The 19,145-nt window shown below is 38.5% G+C and overlaps 1 protein-coding gene across 1 annotated transcript in view; it reads left to right on the top strand.

Annotated features, from left to right (window-relative positions):
* Nucleotides 1–19,145, top strand: part of vac14.L (Vac14 homolog L homeolog) — a 76,756-nt gene that overhangs the window by 40,208 nt on the left and 17,403 nt on the right. The window contains 3 exon segments of the mRNA NM_001094022.1: nt 5,185–5,329; nt 8,480–8,545; nt 14,682–14,832. Of these exon segments, the coding sequence (NP_001087491.1) occupies nt 5,185–5,329; nt 8,480–8,545; nt 14,682–14,832 (362 nt within the window).

Below are 19,145 nucleotides of genomic sequence, written 5' to 3'. Positions count from 1 at the left end.
TTTTATGTGATAGACCTACATTTTTCAGGGATTTAGTTTACATTAACTGTATCTGCTACAAAATTGCAGATGCAGTTAAAGAGCTGAATGTTGCAGGTCTCTATAAAATGTATATCACATAAAACTGCCCATGTATAAAACACCATTTCATCTAGATAAAGCGTTTTCATAAAAAAGAAAATACTGAAGGCCATTCCCCTGGATCCTATGCTCACACACAAACCAAGGGCACACATACATGCTAAGGTACATGAGCCAATGAAAGGTGTGGCCTTCCATACAGATGAACAAGTAGCTGGTTTGAGTGGAAGTGAGAGAGACCTATATCTTCTCTTGTCTTCCCCATGATCAATGTGACTGTGATCAAGAGAATCAATCACATGATGGTCTGTTTAAACTGCCTCTCATGGTGCTATACATGCTCAAACAGATGGGACACTATGGTACAAATGTTCCAAACTGCTTGACCATGTGCCTAACTTTTCCCCAGAATACTTTCAAGGATTTTGAATTCTTTATGGGAGTGCATGTGGACCAACTACTCAATGGTTTTTATTGAAGTTGCATGTGGGATTATAAGTGTTTACACTCACACTACTGAGTCAATACTGGTGTAAGCTTTAACTCATAATAGTGCAAGTAGGAACAAAGCAGATATAGTCTATGAAATGTTAAAAATCAATGGTTGCAATCTTTTAGGGTCAGGTATCAATTAGGATTTTCTATCCTATTCTAAGCAGTTTATTTTAAGGTATGGTTTTGAAATTTTAAAATTTATTTGCTATTCTTACGTGGCGTGGTGAATACAGAATAGTCTGTGCTTGTAACTTGAAAGGTGTTTGAGAGATCCAACCTGCTGTATGTTACAATATATTTACAGCAGCAGTCCAGAAACAGAACATGAACCAATATCTAGTAGAATTAAGTCTAAAGCAAGTAGTATTCTTGAAAATGTTTCCCCACTTCAGTTTAATTGAGTGAAAGGGAATTCCCTTGCACTTAAACACTTAAAGTAACTGCTTAGTTTATAAATAAAAACTGGGTAAATAGATAGACTGTGCAAAGTAAAAGATGTTTTAAATATAGTTAGTTAGCCAAAAATGTCATCTAAAAATGCTGGAGTGACTGGATGGCTAACAAAATAGCCAGAACACTACTTCCTGCTTTGCATTTCTCTTGGTTTCCACTGATTGGTTACCAGGCACTATATCAGAAACATTTTTTTTATTTTGCACAGCCTATCTATTTTCCCAGTTTTTATTTTTTTGCACTGAACTGTTCCTTTAAGGCTGGGATCTCCAACTTTTTTTACCCGTGAGCCACACTCAAATGTAAAGAAAAGTTGAAGAGCAACAAAAGCATGACAAATGTTCCTAGGTTGTCAATAATGGGTTGCGATTGGCTATTGGTTGCTCTTATGTGGACTGGCAGCATATAGGTGTGTCTGTTTGCCAGTACACATGGTTTTTATACAGCCAAAACTTGCCTCCAAACCAGGAATTCAAAAATAAGCACTGCCTTTGAGGACACTGGGAGCAACATCCAAGGGGTTGGTGAGCCACATGGTTGGGGATCACTGGCTTAACAGTCATCAACAACCTATCACAATGGTTCCATTGAATTATTCAAGTGAAACTCACACAGGTATGAAACTGTGATCCAGTCACAATGATAACATGATTCCCATTAAGGCAGGTGTTAATTCTTCAGGGTACATGAGTGGAAGTGTGAATTGTTGTCCTCAAAGTAGTGTCCCTTTTCCTTCACGAGTTTTGCCCTAAGGAGTTAGCCCTACTGTGTTGGGCCATTCACTTACCGAGTGCTTGTTTAGTCTCCCCGATGTATAGATCCATACATTCTTCACTACAGTGGACAGCATAGATCACATTATTTTTCATGTGCTTCTAAGTTTCTCAGATATACTAGACACACATGGGATGGCTATGTAGTTTTGCCTGTTACACACCTCCCATCCAAAAAAAATCAGTTTATTGTCTTTTACATCAGAAAAGTACAAAATATTAAGTAAAGAGAAAAAATATATAATATAAAAATATATTTATTAATTTAATTTATAAATCTATATTTATTCAAATGTTACATAGTACTTTCTAATATGTGCAACCTGTATTTTTCCTTTCATTTGTTAGGTAATGCATTTCTAGACTTTATTTCACTAGAGGGCAGCACTGTGGCATTCTTTACTGTCCATGTGCACGTTCCTGCAGTGTTTCTGAAAAAATGTTATGCTACATTAAAAAAAAACCCTTAGTGGAAGGTCTGTGTGCAATGATGTCACTGATGAAAGTCTGAGCGATGTTAGTATTCTTGCCTGCAGCAGCAGCAGCAGTATAGTACATAGTAAACTGGGAAACGACAGCCCTTCGGGGAAGCCCCCTGCACCACTGATCTACATTAAGGGGGAACAATATGCATCTGTTTCCGTAAAACACGCATATATATGAAATAGAGAAAGATATATACATACACATATGCACACATGTATGGAAACATATCTAGACACACACAAGAACACCATGGTATATACATGCACATGTTTACACAAAACGACCTGTAGCCCTGGATATTTTGCCTTTCCAAGAAGACATCCACTCCCCATGTAAAGGCATTAATTTGATGTACCATAACACATCTTCAGGCATTGCATTGCATCAGGTGAAAATTCTGTTCTTCAAGCGTAAGGAGGTAGCCTCTTGTCCTTTGTTCTTTCTGTGTCAAAAAAGATCCCACATTTGTATCGGACTCCCGCCCTCCCTGAGTGATCTGTATGGGAAAATTGGTACTAGGGATAGGAGTGGCCAGAGAATGGGTGTTATAGTCATAGGTGGTAGGACAGTGGATCATAAAAACAGATAATTTGAGATATTTCCATTTTTCTGGAAACTTCATTTTGTAAAAATGTCTTTCCTGGGAAGGTGATATGAGAGAGATGATTACTCTTTTCAAATAGTTTACAAGGCATGAATTGTTCAGGTGGTGTGATAGAGGCCTGCAAGTTGGCTCTGGGCTGTTTGGTTAAAAAAAAAGAGAGTAAAGTTTGGTGTTTTCCATGTACCATCTGCCAAAGATGGGAATTAATAGGTTGATGATTAGGAAGTTCTCCATTAGATGAATTGGTGTGTGTTAATATATGAACATATTAATTTAATAAGAGCTGTGGCCTCATTTGATTCAAAGTGATGTGTTGTTACAAGGGGTTTCAATAAAAGTTGATTTTCTGGGTCACGTAAGTATTGGGGGGCAGGCTTGACACTAATGCCTTGTAAAGTATTTGTAAAGAGTTATCATGTCCATTTGCAAGCACATTTTCACCAGTGAAAACAACCCAAAGGGCTTTTCTTTTTAATTGTTCTATTCCGATTACTAGTTTAGTTGAACTTGTCTCCTCCGTTTTCCCAGGTCATTTATATCCTTCTTAACAGGACAGTATGCACCCCTTTTCACCTTCAGTGGAATAAATATGGCTTCTGCTGAACATACTTTTTGCCTATTAGTTTAATTAAGAAATATCTGTGGTAAAAAAAAATATCAAAATAGGGATGCTTTAAAACTAAAACAATGGGAAGAATGTAATGCAGGTGGCGAGGTTGTAACAAAATACATTCATCTTAACAGTGCACCTATCCCTTAATATCTTGGTATTAAAAAACTAAATAAATAATGAGTGTTCGTTGCAAAAGTGCAGTTTTGTATTCATTTATTTCAAAGGTTTACTTATCCGTTAGAAGTAGTTTACTTATCCTGGTAGAAGTAGTTCAAAATGTTTTCTTTTTTCCTTCATCCAATATACCAATCTTCTATACTAGTGTCTCACACCCTCCTCCTTACACTAAATGCCATTTATAAGTAGATCATCACATGAGTTTATTTGCACTAGCAAATCCAGCATCTTTTGCTTCTTCCTTAGAATAAACTGTTTCTGGAAATTGGGTTGTTTGGAAGCGCATTTCCTTACATAATTCATAACAAAAAGAGCCCATGCTGCCTGCTTTTGGCATGATGTGTGATGCGCCACACTTGTTAATTGGTTATTTAACCCTGTTCAGATTGTGTTTTTTCCGAACACAGGGACGATTGCCGCACAGCATATTAAGCAGCATCATTAAAGCATTTTGCTTTGGCTCCGTGTTAATTAGATTTCTTATTCATGCATATAATTTAATGACATAATTTAAAAATCCTAAATCTCAATATTTGTGCCCTAACTATGATGCTCTAATTAATAATTCTTTGTGTGGCAGCACTGGAGCAATTCTTGCTGCAGCCCAATGGTTTTTTTTTTTTAGGCAAAGTCTTATCCTCCTATTTTATTTCACAAGAGGAATGACACTTTTTATGCAGCAGTCCCATCAATTACAGCTAAATTAGTCAGCACAGTGCTCTGTTCACCTGGAAGAGCACAGAAATGCGTTTGTGCATGTTCCTCACTCTGTCCTGGAAACTTTTCTGAACTATTCAGCAACCCACTAACATCAGCATGTCATAAGACCTGCATTTACATAACAAATCTCTGCTTAGCATGATAATGCACCTATTAAAAACTGCCCTGTTCTTGTCTTTTCTGGTTAACAAATGATTAATTAGGCACATTAAAGGAGAATTATACCCCTCAAAGAATGTAAAAAAGATATTGCATAAAACATCTCATATGTAAAACCCTGCTTCATGTAAATAAACAATTTTCATAATATACTTTTTAGTAGTATTTGTCATTGGGTAATCATAAATAGAAAATTGCCATTTTTAAAAATAAGGGCAGCCCCCTGGGATCGTAGTGCACACTGTAACAGTACTTGTTAGGTCACAAGAGCCAATTAAAAGACAGAGTTCGGTCTTTTGCTTCCACGCTTCTTCCTGTTAGTCAGAGCTGCATTATTTCTGGTCAGGTGATCTCTAAGGCAGCACACAGACCATCACGAAATGGTGGTTCAATGTGCCATATTCTCTCTCTCTCTCTCTCTCTCTCTCTCTCTCTCTCTCTCTCTCTCTCTCTCTCTCTCTCTCTCTCTCTCTCTCTCGCTTATTGCTGAGTGGTTGAATACTCGGGATACTGCAAATGATATATAAATATATCTGTTCTGTGTAATCATTTAAAATAATACATATTGTCCATGCAGGTGCAGTAACATTCTCAAACCCTATGTCTTATATATCTTTATATAGTATGAATACTGGCCCTGTCTCCCTTAATCTTGATGGGATAGTTCATGTGTTAGATCGGCACCTTCATGAGTCTACCACTGGGATGATGACTAGAATCTGCGTGCTGAAGTGGCTGTATCACCTTTACATCAAGACACCCCGCAAGGTAACTCTCCGTATTCCTTCTAAGATGTGTGCCTGTGCACTTACGCACTAATTCTAGGTCCAGCACTCATAATAAATTGTGGTGGATGTATTTTTTGTATAAACATATGGTTTTGCACTTGACTGAGCCACAATTTGGGGGAATGCACATTATTTTAAAAAGTGCACACCAAACATGTTTTTTGGACACACAGCCAAACAAAAATTAGAGGGAATATAACTTAGACATATTAAAGAAGGCCTTTCTTTTCAGATTTGCTTTTTATTACTAGGATAGAAACAATGATTCTTCATATATAATACAAGTTTATTTTAGGGATGCACCGAATCCAGGATTCGGTTCGGGATTCGGCCAGGATTCGGCCTTTTTCAGCAGGATTCGGCCGAATCCTTCTGCCTGGCCGAACCGAATCCGAATCCTAATTTGCATATGCAAATTAGGGGCGGGAGGGAAATTGCGTGACTTTTTGTCAGAAAACAAGGAAGTAAAAAATGTTTTCCCCTTCCCACCCCTAATTTGCATATGCAAATTAGGGTTCGGATTCGGTTCGGTATTCGGCCGAATCTTTCGTGAAGGATTCGGGGGTTCGGCCGAATCCAAAAAAGTGGATTCGGTGCATCCCTAGTTTATTTAACATGAAAATGCATTTTATTATAGCTACAATAACAGTACTGAACCCTTGACACTGTATGTTTCCTTGTTTTACACTTCGCTCCCTGAATGGTATTGTCCATTGTTCATTTATTTCAAGAAATTTGATTTCAGCAATTTCAGCATTTCACCCGGATAATCTTCAAATGGTTGGTGTGTGTGGGTGGGGTTGGCTATTTCAACAGACTTTCCTGAAGCCCCAATGCCAATGCCCTTATCTCATTGTGTGTATATATAAGTTTATTTCAGATATGCTGATGGCAAGTGGCATAACCATTTGTGTATGGCACAATATATGTCCATTTGGGCTGTGGGCTGATTAGTTTCAAGTTTTGACTTCTTTCAAGTTGCATAATGGCAGGAAGCTCCATCTATAAGCCATAAGCACAACTAATCACTTTGTGTTTCCATTCCATTGCATTGGGGGTTTTTTCAACATGGCTCTGAAGTAGCGCCCATGATAACACCCTATGTGCCATTCCCATAGGCTATTGGTACACAAGGAGATTTGTCTCCCACGCAAAACAGAACTCTGCCGATGCCTTCCCTTGCCTAACCTTCAGATTGTTGTGAGTAATGCGTTTTACTTGCAGCTGTGCAAAGGTTAGGCAAGGGGAAGGCATTTTTAGGAGATTTGTTGCCTGTGGTAGCACATATTTGCTGCTGGCAACAAATCTCCTTGTGTGGGGGTACCACTAGAGTTCTAGAATTAAAGGATCCTTTACCTTGATTGCTGACAAGTCTAAAAATATGGCACAACGGAAACAAACTTATACATGCCATGGATAATTGTACATAAATAGGATGGTGGCTCACTGCTCTTGCAGCTGTGACCTGGCAAGGAGGTATAGATTATTCCTTTATGTGGGTTTCCACTGGGTAATCCTGTTTCTTTTTTTCCCGAGTGTGAGAATATGATGGGGCGTGTAATGGTTCTGGTTCATATGAAAATCCATCTATATTCTCTTTAAGGCACTGTATGAACATAGTGTTGCCATTTATATAAAGTATAACTTACTTAATAAATAACCTAATTAAATGTTATCAATACTGTCACCAGTCTTAATTTTTTTCGAGTGATGATGTCTCTGTATCAAAGAAGAATTATTCATAGTCAAACAAGATCAGGCTTCATTGGTCTGGGATCAGTGGCGCAGGGGAGACTGACGTGCTTCTCTGAGGGAGAACTGCAGAGATCAGAATGTCTTGAAATGCCCAGTGCTTTTTAAGCAGATGAAAGAGAAACACATAGCGAGTATCCTAAGATGATACTAACTTTTGTGTTCCAGAGTGGTACTACTATGTGCTACAGGCAGAGAGGTTTGAAGTGTTTTCCAGTGTGTGAGTGTCCCTGAAAAAAAGACATGGCAATTGAAACCCTCCCAAAACATCACTGAATTCATCTTTATTGAATCATTGACCTTGGTTATGGATTTGTTTTTAACAGGAATAGAATCTCATCACTGAAAGACGGTAAACCATGTAGCATGACATGGCTTCAGAGATTTCAGTCTGTTCTGGTGTATTTGTGGTGCTTTTCCATTAGAGTAAAGTAGTTCGCAAATTCCATTGGTACTAGTTAGTAGCAGTGCTATAAATATCCCCTAGGTCACAGAGGGAGAATACCTGGTGGGTATGATGGGGTCTGATGAGAAGTGAGTTGTGACAGAATTTGGGTGGCTGTAGGGCTCAGAATCCAAGTACTTCTACAAAGCTGTCAACTGTCCTACATATTCCAGGAGACACCTGGGCTTTATTAAAGTGATGTTGGGGGTGGAGCATGGTCAGGCTGTTATGAGGGGTGGTCTATGTCTAAAAAGGTTATAATTATAATTATTAATATGGCTAAATGGCTGATACACCAATATTTCCATATATCCGTAAACCTTGTTTTGTGCTAAATGGGGGGTCCTGATCAAATAAAGTGTAAATTCTAGTGACAAAAGTATGAAAACCACTGAGTAACAGAACATTAACTAACTTGATATGCAAAAGTGTAGACATTGGACAAGCCAATAAAGGAGTCCAAACCTTCTTAATCTAACAATTTACCACGTTAATTTTAAAGGGGACCTGTCACCCAGACATAACAAGCTGTATAATAAAAAATGAAAATATGAATGAAAACTCCTGTTCATTTTATAAAATTGAAATCTCCGCTGTCAATCATATTTTGCCTATATGCCTGGGGCATAACAATAACTTTCACTTTCATACAATATACAATATAATATTCTATAATATACATTTAATATGCCTTTAGTTTTGTGTTTATAAAATACTAGATAAAACCCTAAACTCACAAAATGACCATGTTTGCTTGTAACCAGTTTTTTTTATGCCATCATGGTCCCCATGCATTTGACATGCAGGTCTGTTTTGCTTGTGTCTCTCATTTGTTTCTGAAACCTATATACTGAATCTCTAAGGGGTATTTTTTATTAGCTGTTATTACCCTTTGTACACCTCTGACAGTTGTTTGTATACACTCTGTTCTAGATGTTCCGTCACACAGACAGCCTGTTCCCTATCTTACTGAAGACACTCTCTGATGAGTCTGATGAGGTAAGCTCACCATCTTTCCTAAACAACAACATATACTGTATTTATCTCTGGATACACATTGTAATCACAGGAAGTCTTGTATATGCAGTACCTTGTAAAAAAGGGCAGTAGCTTAGTCCTAGCTAAGAGAAAGCTAGCAACAAAGTGCAACAACCAGAAGCAGAGGGAACAGAATGTCTCCTCTAAAAAGAACAGGGAATGGTTAAATACTGTAGATTGCTTCCACTTATTGTTGCTTCCATTTATTGTTCATTCAACATGTTTAAGGGTTTTGCCTACTACTCCCTGTTCCTTTCTGGCTGCACAATTAATCGAATAGTGTTTGTTACAAAGCAGTTCACTAAATATCAGAATTATAGTCCACATACTCCTATTTCATTGTAATGTACAAATTGATTTTCTGGACAGAAATTTCTTTTTTTTGTTTTTCTTTCTTATGTTTTTTGCATCTGTAGAACTGCATTCTTCCCAGCCCCCCAGAAGGAGGAGCAGTTAAACCAAAGCATTTCTTGCATTAACCAGACTGACTGTAGCCATTTATTTTCTATTGCTGCACTTTCTTTATTTAGATCAATAGCACAGACTGTCTTTCTTCAGGGTTTTTAACAGAGCTAAGCAGTCCACCATAAGCTGTGGTAAATGCTGATGTTGCCTACTTGTAGCCTGTACCCACTGTGGATCACTTTTACTGTAGATGTGTGGATATGAAAGAAGTTACTATTGCGTTTCTGGCTGCTTATCACAAGAGACATTCCTAACAAAAAGATGGGTAACAACTCTGAAGGTTAATATAAATAAGATGGCATTTCTAGCCATAATCATTTTTAGGGTTTAGCTCACCTTTAATAGCACAGCTGAGTGTGAACCAGCAAAGCTATCAGAGTAAATATTTGAAAAGGTTTTTGCTCACAACAGGAACAAAGGAAATTGCAGACATCATTAAAACATATCTTTTTGTTTTTTAATTGTTTTGAAACAATTGTTTTTGCTTGTTGCCTATTCAGCTAACTGATATGAAAATAATTATTTGACTTCTTATGGCATAACATGTGGTTGTCACCCAAAATCACTAACTGCACACACTATTAATGCTTGTCCCAAGTAGATATAAGCATTTGTTGTAAATATCAAACTTGATAAATTGATATGAACGTACTCCCTCTTAGTGCTCCATGTTTTTCCGATATTTCCAATGTATATATGCACCTGTGGGAGACAGACTACATGTAGGGTTGCCACCTGGCTGGTATTTTACCGGCCTGGCCGGTAAAAATTATGTTTGATCCCAATGTTATTAATAGGGAAAAAATATAATTATATAGGAAGGCCCATATATTTTTCCAGAAAAGGTGGCAACCCTAGCTACACATGAAGCATGGAGGTGAGTTGTTTTGGTTGGGGTGTTGCTACTTTGAAATGGACTATATGTGATTATAAGAATTTGTTGAGAATAACTTTTAGGGCATAGACAGACAAGAAGATTCGGGGAGATTTAGGGCAGAGACACAAGTTCGGATTCGGGGAAATTTAGTTGCCCGGTGATAAATAGCCTCTTCAGGGTGACTAATCTCTCCGAACTGCCTCCCTGCCGGCTAGAATCGAAATCGCCGGCGGGATAGCACTTGAAGCACTTTGTTTTCCAAAGTCGCCCGAAGTTGCCTCACGAGGAAACTTCTGACTTCGGAAAACAAATCGATCCAAGTGCCATCCCACCGGCGATTTCGATTCTACCCGACAGCGAGTTCGGGAAGATTAGTCGCCCGAAGAAGAGGCGATTTGTCGCCCGGCGACTAATCTCCCCGAATCTTCTCCTCTGTCTCTGGCCTTATAGGTAGCATTAGCTGTGATTTTGATCTTAGTAGCTTTTCACCCAATTATGAAGGGCAGACACAAGCATTCTTTATAAGGTACCCTAATTATATTATAAATGACCAATGCAAACTAGACCTGCCAGACCCTATTATCTATGCTGTTCCTGTTCCAGTGAGTTGAAGGCTCTGCCCTTTTTTTTTTTTTTTTATAACTCTTTATTTAAGTAGTTTTATGAATTTTACACAAATAATAAGTAGGACAAAATAGGAAACATAAGAAACATAAGAAAACAGAAAAGAAAAAAAGAGAAGAAAAAAAAAAAAAAAAAAACATTATACAGTTGAGAAACTGAAATATGCAAGGTTGTGGATATGATTGACTAAATACAATATAATAGCATAGTGTCTTAAGGTTTCACAAGGTGCAGCCCCACGCCACATCAAGGTTTGGAGTATGGTATCTGGGTAAACCAGTCAAAGAGTGATATGGAGGTAGGAGGTATAGGTCTAAAGTATCGCAGAAAAAAAAATGGGGCTCTGCCCTTTTTATCTCTGCTCTGCCTGTCTGTCAGTGAATTGCACAAATTCATTACAAGAATCATCAGAATGTGTGGCTAGGAGTATATATGGCTCTGCAGGTGGAATGGACGAATGCAGAGAGTGTGGGTGTTGAGTCCACAGCAGTTTCATTCTGCAATATTCCCAAACTGTGTGTGTGTGGTGGCACGCACATCAATTTTGAATAAAAAGAAATTGTGGTGGACATAATGATGAGTCAAAAAAAAAAAGGATAGGGCATATTGAGCATGCCTAAGGTTCAACTTAGGGGAAGGTGCATTGCAGAAGGGCACAGTAGCCACGCTAGTCAGCAAAGCAGCAGCACTATATGACTTTATCTCTTGTTGCCTGTCCTGGATCTGTTGGTAAAACTGCCATCAGCAATTATAAGGCCCCATACTACTATCTCCCACTTACTCTGTCAGGGGTTAATGATGTGATGGGGGTGCAGATTGCCACTTTTTCCTTGAGTATCAAACCTCCTTGGCTTACTCTGATGTGCGCTGCTGCTTTTATTGCAAATGTTCTTCTAATATTTACACCCATTAATATAACTATGCACACAACATTAAATTACAAATATCCTCCTCACAGTACTAATTTTAAGATTGTGAACCCTCTCCTTAATTTAACTAGGACCAATAATATCATGCAGAATTTGATTAAACTTACATTAGGCATACAGATGATTGCTTAGTAGTAAATAGCTGAAGGTCCTGTAGAGGCTGTGAAGGAACGCACATGCTGTAACTTTATATTTGTAGAACGCCAAGATTGATATCATCCCGAAGGCCACCAGCACTTTCATTTTCATGTCGGCCATCTTCTACAATTTGCTATCATTATTTAACCCCCAGAATGCTAATCTTCCCTCTACTCTACAAGCTTATTACTGCAAACATGATGGCCACCAATACACACATTTCTTTTAATACAGCTTTTGTGCAGTGTTGATGCAGAGTTGCTCCACAATCTGCAATTTGTTATCATCATGTTAAAAATACTGTACAATGTAATAGATGCTCCGTTAACCAATATACTTAGAACATTTGTAGCTTTTATGCAAATGAATAATTCCATATTAACTCGCCTGAAGTAGAATTCGTACCTGCAGCCCTATCCAAAATCTACTTTCGAGTATCAAATTAGTGATTTCATCGGAAAGGAAAAATTGTGGAAAATGCCTGCAGACAGCAGTGTTACCGGAACCCATCCATGTGCGCAACCTTAATCCACAACTCACTGCCAGCAGTCTACCAGACCCCCAATCCACACTCATTGGGGTCATCCATGGGTACCAGACCTTATGCAGATCATTAACCCTTCTGTACTTATACATTTCATTCATTAGATCTGTGCATCTGCCTTAAATAGTTATTTCCCAGAGACAGTGGGATTTTTCTTTTGCTTTTTGGGTGTTTTTCACCCCTTTTTCCCCTTACAAATCTAGGTGTACCACCTCTCGATGATCTGTATTTCACACCTTCAGTTTATCCATTTTAGCCAAAGAAAAGAGGAATTGTAGTTGCAATGTTCTCTCCCATTCTCTACATTAAAATAGCTGGTAGAATATACAATTTAATTAATTGGATCTTTAATTATGACTGCTTTATCCCAGAGGCCTGGAGAATGGAATATGGAGGCAACATTATCCTATATTTTGGTAAAAATGAATATAGATTTTTTTTTATATCCAGGATTGAAAGTGTTAATTTTTTGTAGTTTAGCCATACACTGCCCCCTCTGTCAGTTGCCAGCACATCCGTACCCAAGCTACGGGATTGCAGGTCTTGTTTCCATGGTGACAGGGAAGACCGGGCCTTTGCTGCAGAGCAATACACCATACAGGATGCTTCTTCTTGCATGCTAATGTGCAGCCATTGTTCCACGGTCCTTTTACAAGCAAGAAAATTGTATCAAACTTTTTCTTGAAATAAAAACAGTGTTGTTGCAGCACTGTGTGGTGCAGGCCCTGAATATCTTTGTATGAATGTAAAGCAGAGGGGGCTAGCTTAAGTACTGTTATCTATTGAAAAAAACCTGTTGGCTCACTTCCCTTACTCAATTTACCTATATTATTTATAAGATGCCAGTGTGCCTAATTAACACTTACTTATCCAGAATAACACATGGAAAAGCACCCAGCAAAGGTTAATTTTTGGCTTTAGTCCAAGGCTTCCAGCGGAGGGCGAATAGCTCTGGCTGAGAAGTACCAAGTTAATAGGTGAGTTTATGACAAATAGATCTGGCCAGTCCAGCTGGAGGCCTCAGGGCCAGACCCAAATGGAGACTTCTCTGTGTGATACAATATCGGTGCAATCATCACCAGCCTGTGCACTGATGTGTTAGATAACTGTGTTAGATAACTGGTCCCTATTGTTGAAAAAAGGTGGTGAGCAATGAAAGAGTCAGAAAAAAGGCTTGAATGACTGAATAATAAGCAGAGTACAAGATTTTTGGCTCCTTATTTTCTGTCTGGTCGTTTTGCTTTTCACTAAATCTGAAATGGATTTTACCTGCCAGCAAGCCATTCTGCCAGTTAACCTATAATTCAGCAAAACAGAACATATATTTTAGAGAAAAAAGCAGTGCTTGAGGAAAAGCAGCGATTATTTTTTTTGACGGAAATACATATTTCGCTTTCTTATTTTTTGTACACACAGCACAATCTGTATAATTCATGGACGTATAATGCTGCAAATATGTCTTCTGGACAACAGTCTTTAAAACCTTCTGTTTTGGTTTTATAGTCTTGGCTTTAAAATCGTCAAAACTGAATTTTCATGTTCACTGCTCCAAATGCTTCCCGACTGCTGTTTAGGCAGTGTGTGCGCGCGTGTGTTGCATGTTGCTGAGGTGAGTTTGGCACATTGCAGTTTGCCGGTATGGAATGGGTGTACTGCTGTTTGCAGGTAGTGTTCTGTGTGTGAGCAGTTATTTTCTGTTGTGCATGTTTTTAGGCCTGTGGCAGACTGGCGGATTCATGGATGTTTAGGAAACACTCACACTGTACATGGTCTTGCTTTTATATGTAAATTATTGTACAATGTTTACAAACCAGGGCCTTAAAACCCTCACTGCCAAAGACCTCTTGCCCATTGCACCAACATTAAACTTTTGGAACTAAAATGTCTATTTTTCCATAAGCTGATGATTTTCCACTGTTGCCAGTTACCAGTGTATAGATCCCATTTGTGATTGCTTGGTCCTGATTGAAGATTAGGGGCCTGGGCCTTTTGAGAAACTAGGACCAGCGCTGTTGCAGTTTATTAATTGGGCTGGTGTGTCTACTTGTTTGAGTCTGCACACACCACAGTTTTGCTTGTGGTATCACAGGTATTGTGTCTGCAAGGAGTCATGTTCTGCTTTGGACATGCCCTGTCTGCCAAAATCATTGTGCTGATTTACAGCTGTTTTAGCCTGCAAACATCTGCAGTGTTAAAGGCTCTCTTTTGTCTTGTATGGGGTCAAACACTGTAATGCACATCTTCGAATTGAGCCATTATCAATGAACAATTTGTGTCTGCTTTGGTGTCCTTGTCACTTTGCCAATGGTATTTATACAGGTATAGATACCATTGTACAGGTATAGTGATATTTGACAGCAAAATACTGAACATAGTGTGATAAAGTGCAACTTTATATATTATTTGCTGATATATTCTGCTTGCTTTACAGAGATAAAATACCATTAACATCAGTCCCTGCCCCAGTGGAGCTAACAGACTACAGTCCTTGTAACACTTCATTTTGTTTCCTTCCCTCAGGTCATCTTAAAAGATTTGGAAGTTCTGGCAGAAATAGCCTCTTCTCCCGCTGGACAGACAGACATAGTGACTGACTGTAATGACCTCCCCACTGGAATGTCAGAGCTTCATGTACCGGTCCCAACCAAAGTGACCCAAGCGCACGGTTCTGGTGAGAGAGAATCATGGGGAGTACAAGAGTCTCCATGTCACTGTCGGCTTACATGTAGTATTTGCTGTTATAAGTATGTTGTATTTCCGTGTCTGTGTGTGTGTGTATGTATGTATGTATGTATGTATGTTAATATTTATATTTATTGTCCAACTCGGTTACACTGATCTCAGTAAAACACATGAGTAAAAGTCTATCAGTGTTACTAGACACATAACAACTCCACAGAGTTCAAAATTCTTGCAATGTTTCGGGAGCATCACATTCCCCTTTTCAAGCTTGCCTATGCCACAGTTTCTCAAACCACACTCAAACAATTTCAATTCGCACTAACAAAGAAGGCAAAAGTGACGTGTCAAGTTACTGTGGAGACTCAGCGCATCAGAATTCACTTCTACACTGAAGCAGGCACATTTTGCACTAGCCATCGCCCATAGCAACTTCTATGTCCCGCAAGCAGCCTGCACTTGTAACATACACTGAACTCCCTTATCATGGTGTAAAAGTTATATCAATGAATCATAAAGATCAGGTTACAACAATTGAAAATATGGTTAAAGGGATGGTTCACCTTTAAGGTAACTTTTAGTATACTATAGAATGGCCAATTCTAAGCAACTTTTCAATTGGTCTTCATTATTTATTGTTTATAGTTATTTGCCTTTTTCCTCTTAGTAGCTTTCAAATGGGCATCGATGACCCCTTCTAAAAAAAAAACAAATGCTCTGTAAGGTTACACATGTATTATTATTGCTACTTTTTTATTACTCATCTGTCTATTCAGGCCTCTCCTATTCATATTCCAGTCTCTTATTCAAATCAGTGCATGGTTGCTAGGGTAATTGGGACCATAGCTACCCGATTGCATAAATGCAAATTGAAGAGCTGCAGGAATAAAAAGCTAAATAACTCAAAAACCTTAAATAATAAAAAATGAAAACCAATTGAAAATTGTCTCCAAATATTGCTCTCTACAACATACTAAAAGTTATCTGAAAGGTGAACCACCCCTTTAACATCTCACCTCATAATAACAGATGCAAATAAAAACCTCTACTTAGCCCCTTTGGGGCCAGTGTATCTAGCCTATGGATCCACTGTTTTTCAGCCTTTTTTAAGTGCCAATACACAGTCCCCTCCCCTTCTTAAAGGTCGGACATGTTGAATAATTCTAAATCATAGATCATCTAATGTGTGTCCCAATTCCAGTCTTGACACTGGGAGGGATCTATTACCCATCTTGATAGTTGATCTATGTTGGGAGAATCTATCCCTTACTTTTTGGGTGGTCTCCCCCACATAAATCAGATTACAAGGACAGGTCAACATATACACTACAAAACTAGTACCACGTGTTATAGCCCCAAATTTTAAAGGTTCCATCAGTGACAGGGTTATTAAACTCTGGGCCAACAAAGACACATTGACATTAGGCACATCCCTTGCACCTTTACATAACCTCCCTGTTCGATCCTAAAAAGGCTTTTTTCTTGGGGGTGGGGGCACCTCAGCATGTACTAGTTTACTGCCAATCGTAGCACCTCTACAATATGACATCATTGGAGGATGTTAAAAAACCGAAATAAATGGATATGAATTCCTTTAAAGGTGCCAATGCTAGTTCAAAATTTTTTGAAAATTGACTTATGGTTATCGATGTTTAATGGCAGGGGGGTGAAAGCTCTCATAAGCAAAAAGTTGGTTCTGATCTGTGGGTTTGGTGTAAATTTGAGTTTGGAAGCCTGCCTGAGAAAAACTTCTACACTAAAAATACTATCCTTTGGAGATCTGCTGTCATTGTAAATTTTATATCACAATGGCCCCCATTAATTGCGTCCTGGAAGGCAGCCAAAGACTCCAGGTCACCCCGCAAGATGAGGAACACGTCATCGATGTACCTGCCCCAGGCCAAACAATGCCCAGCGAAGAGTACATCCTGATAGACATACTCCCCCTCAAACCACCTCATAAAGGAGTTGGCATATGCTGGGGCGACTTTAGAGCTCATGGCCGTCCCCCATATGTGTAGATAATATTTGTCCCGGAATTTTAAATAATTTCAATGCAATATGAAGCCTAACAACTCCATGAAAAAATTGATTATATTTTCATGATATTGTCCACTATCACTTAAAATAATTTTTACTGCTTCCGAAGTAAAAATAGGCTGGCTACATCAAATATTGTCAACTACACTTCCCCGTCAGTTATATTAATCTTTGATAATTTCTCTAAAAAATCATTAGCGTCTCTGACATATGATCTCGTTCTCTGTACAAGAGGACTAAGTACTTTATCTAACACTTCAGCCACTTTGCTTGTCAAGGACCCTATACCCTCCACAATTGTTATATTGTTATACCTGATGGGTAAACAGGGTCCTTGTGATTCTTTGGTAAAACATATATGAGGGGAACTATAGGGAAATCAATATCTCTTAGAAGACTCTGTAATTAGATTTTCCCAAAGTGCTTGTTTTAATAAAGCATCTAAGTCACGTTTAAAAGAGTCAGTAGGATCATCTCTTAGAACCATATATACCGCTGCATCTGATAGCTATTGATCAATCTCTCTTACATACATATCCGAGTCCAAAACAACAATTTCGCCCCCTTTGTCTGAGGGTTTCATCGTTATATTGGACATTGTTGCAAGTTCAAGCAAAATAGCTTTCTCAGTTTTACTCATATTATATGTGCCCAAGCTTGATTTATGATTAACACAAAATTCTCTGAAAATTCTCTGATTTCACTCTTTGTATGTAGGTCTCCACAACAGGTAGGTTGTAGGTGGAACAAACCTACTTTAGTTTGAGACCAAAATATTCTCTGTATCAAAATCCTGTGGGGTCTCTTGAATCAAATAATCTTTATTTTGGGAAAAATGTACTAGTCTTAATGTCCACACCCCCCGTTGTAAAATATAAGGATATTATAAGTCAGAGAGGAGTTACATGACCGTATAAAAGCACAAGGCTAAATGAGTTCCAGATTATGGAAATCATTTAGCCATATATTTTTAAACAGGGGGTACTTTATTATAATACACAAGTTTCAGTGACTCTTCCTTCTATTTAACAAAATAATTTGCTACATAGTGAGGTAACTGATTTTTTTTTCCATCTTGCTCTGCTCAGTGTTTTCATCTGACCACCACTAAAAGAGTGCCGACACAGCCCTTGCTGGTACTAAGAACTCCTCCAGCCTACAAAAAGAAATATAATTATGCAGTGTGTAAGATCAGCACCACATTACATCTTATAGAAGCCACTGCAGTTTTTAGATCCACACTTTCCCTGGGGCAGATTCTGACGTGTTCGTCTGAGCTTGTGGTCACTGTTCACAAAGCATACACTGGGAAGAGGGTCTTTGTCTTGGAGAATTGAATGCATATTGAATATGCTAAAATATGTCTGACATATAGAGATGGATTTCTAAACTTGACCACACAATGCAAGTGGTCATCCATATACATTTCTACCAAACTGGCCATATGTGCCGTCTTTGCAAAGTTGTTTTAGAATATCAAATTTTGATCCAATAGCAATAGAGTTTACCTCTAAAGGTGGCCATAGGCGCAGAGATATTCTTGTACGATATTCATTGCATGTATGGTGGGAGACTAGCCAACCAATATTGGCAAAAGACTTGGATATCAGATGGCTCGTGAATCGGCCATGTGGGGCCCGAACATCGGCCCCTATTTACTGCTGAATCGTCAGATACGGGTATAATTCTATTGTTTCTATCTGTTCATCTGACGATTCTGCACTAAATGTCTATTGAAAACGAACGATCTTTCCTGCGAAAGGTTGTTATTGTAACGTGTATGGCCACCTTTACTATTCTTACAATTTTTCAGCTATCCGTTAAGACATCTGTCAAGCAGGTTCATAATCATTCTGACTGGCTGTTTGGGGTACAGAGCAGCAGCCTCTTTTTCCCTACATGTAATTACTGTCCCCATCTTTCTTATTACTGTGAGGAATAGTGTGTCTCAGTATGCCCAAAGAAGGTATGTGTGAAGCTTTCCATGAGACTACAGTTATAGAGCTGTATATGGTAGCAACTTGACTATTGTTTTCCTATAACCGCATAAGCTTTCCTTACCTACCCCAAGTATAAAAAGTGTCCCCTAGGTCTCTCTCTGAACATATGCACATGGTCACATGTTTTGCTTATCTCTTTCCATCAATTTCACTCATTTTATTTGTTTTCTGAAAAGGAAACATATACTGTAAGCCTTAAATCTTGGAGGGACACCTGGGGCACTTTTGACCTTTGCCTTTGTATTTCATGTCTGCTCATGCCTGC

This window comes from Xenopus laevis, chromosome 4L (assembly GCF_017654675.1).
Source record: "Xenopus laevis strain J_2021 chromosome 4L, Xenopus_laevis_v10.1, whole genome shotgun sequence".
NCBI classification, from domain to species: Eukaryota; Metazoa; Chordata; class Amphibia; order Anura; family Pipidae; genus Xenopus; species Xenopus laevis.
This window is presented reverse-complemented; position numbering and strand designations above follow the sequence as displayed.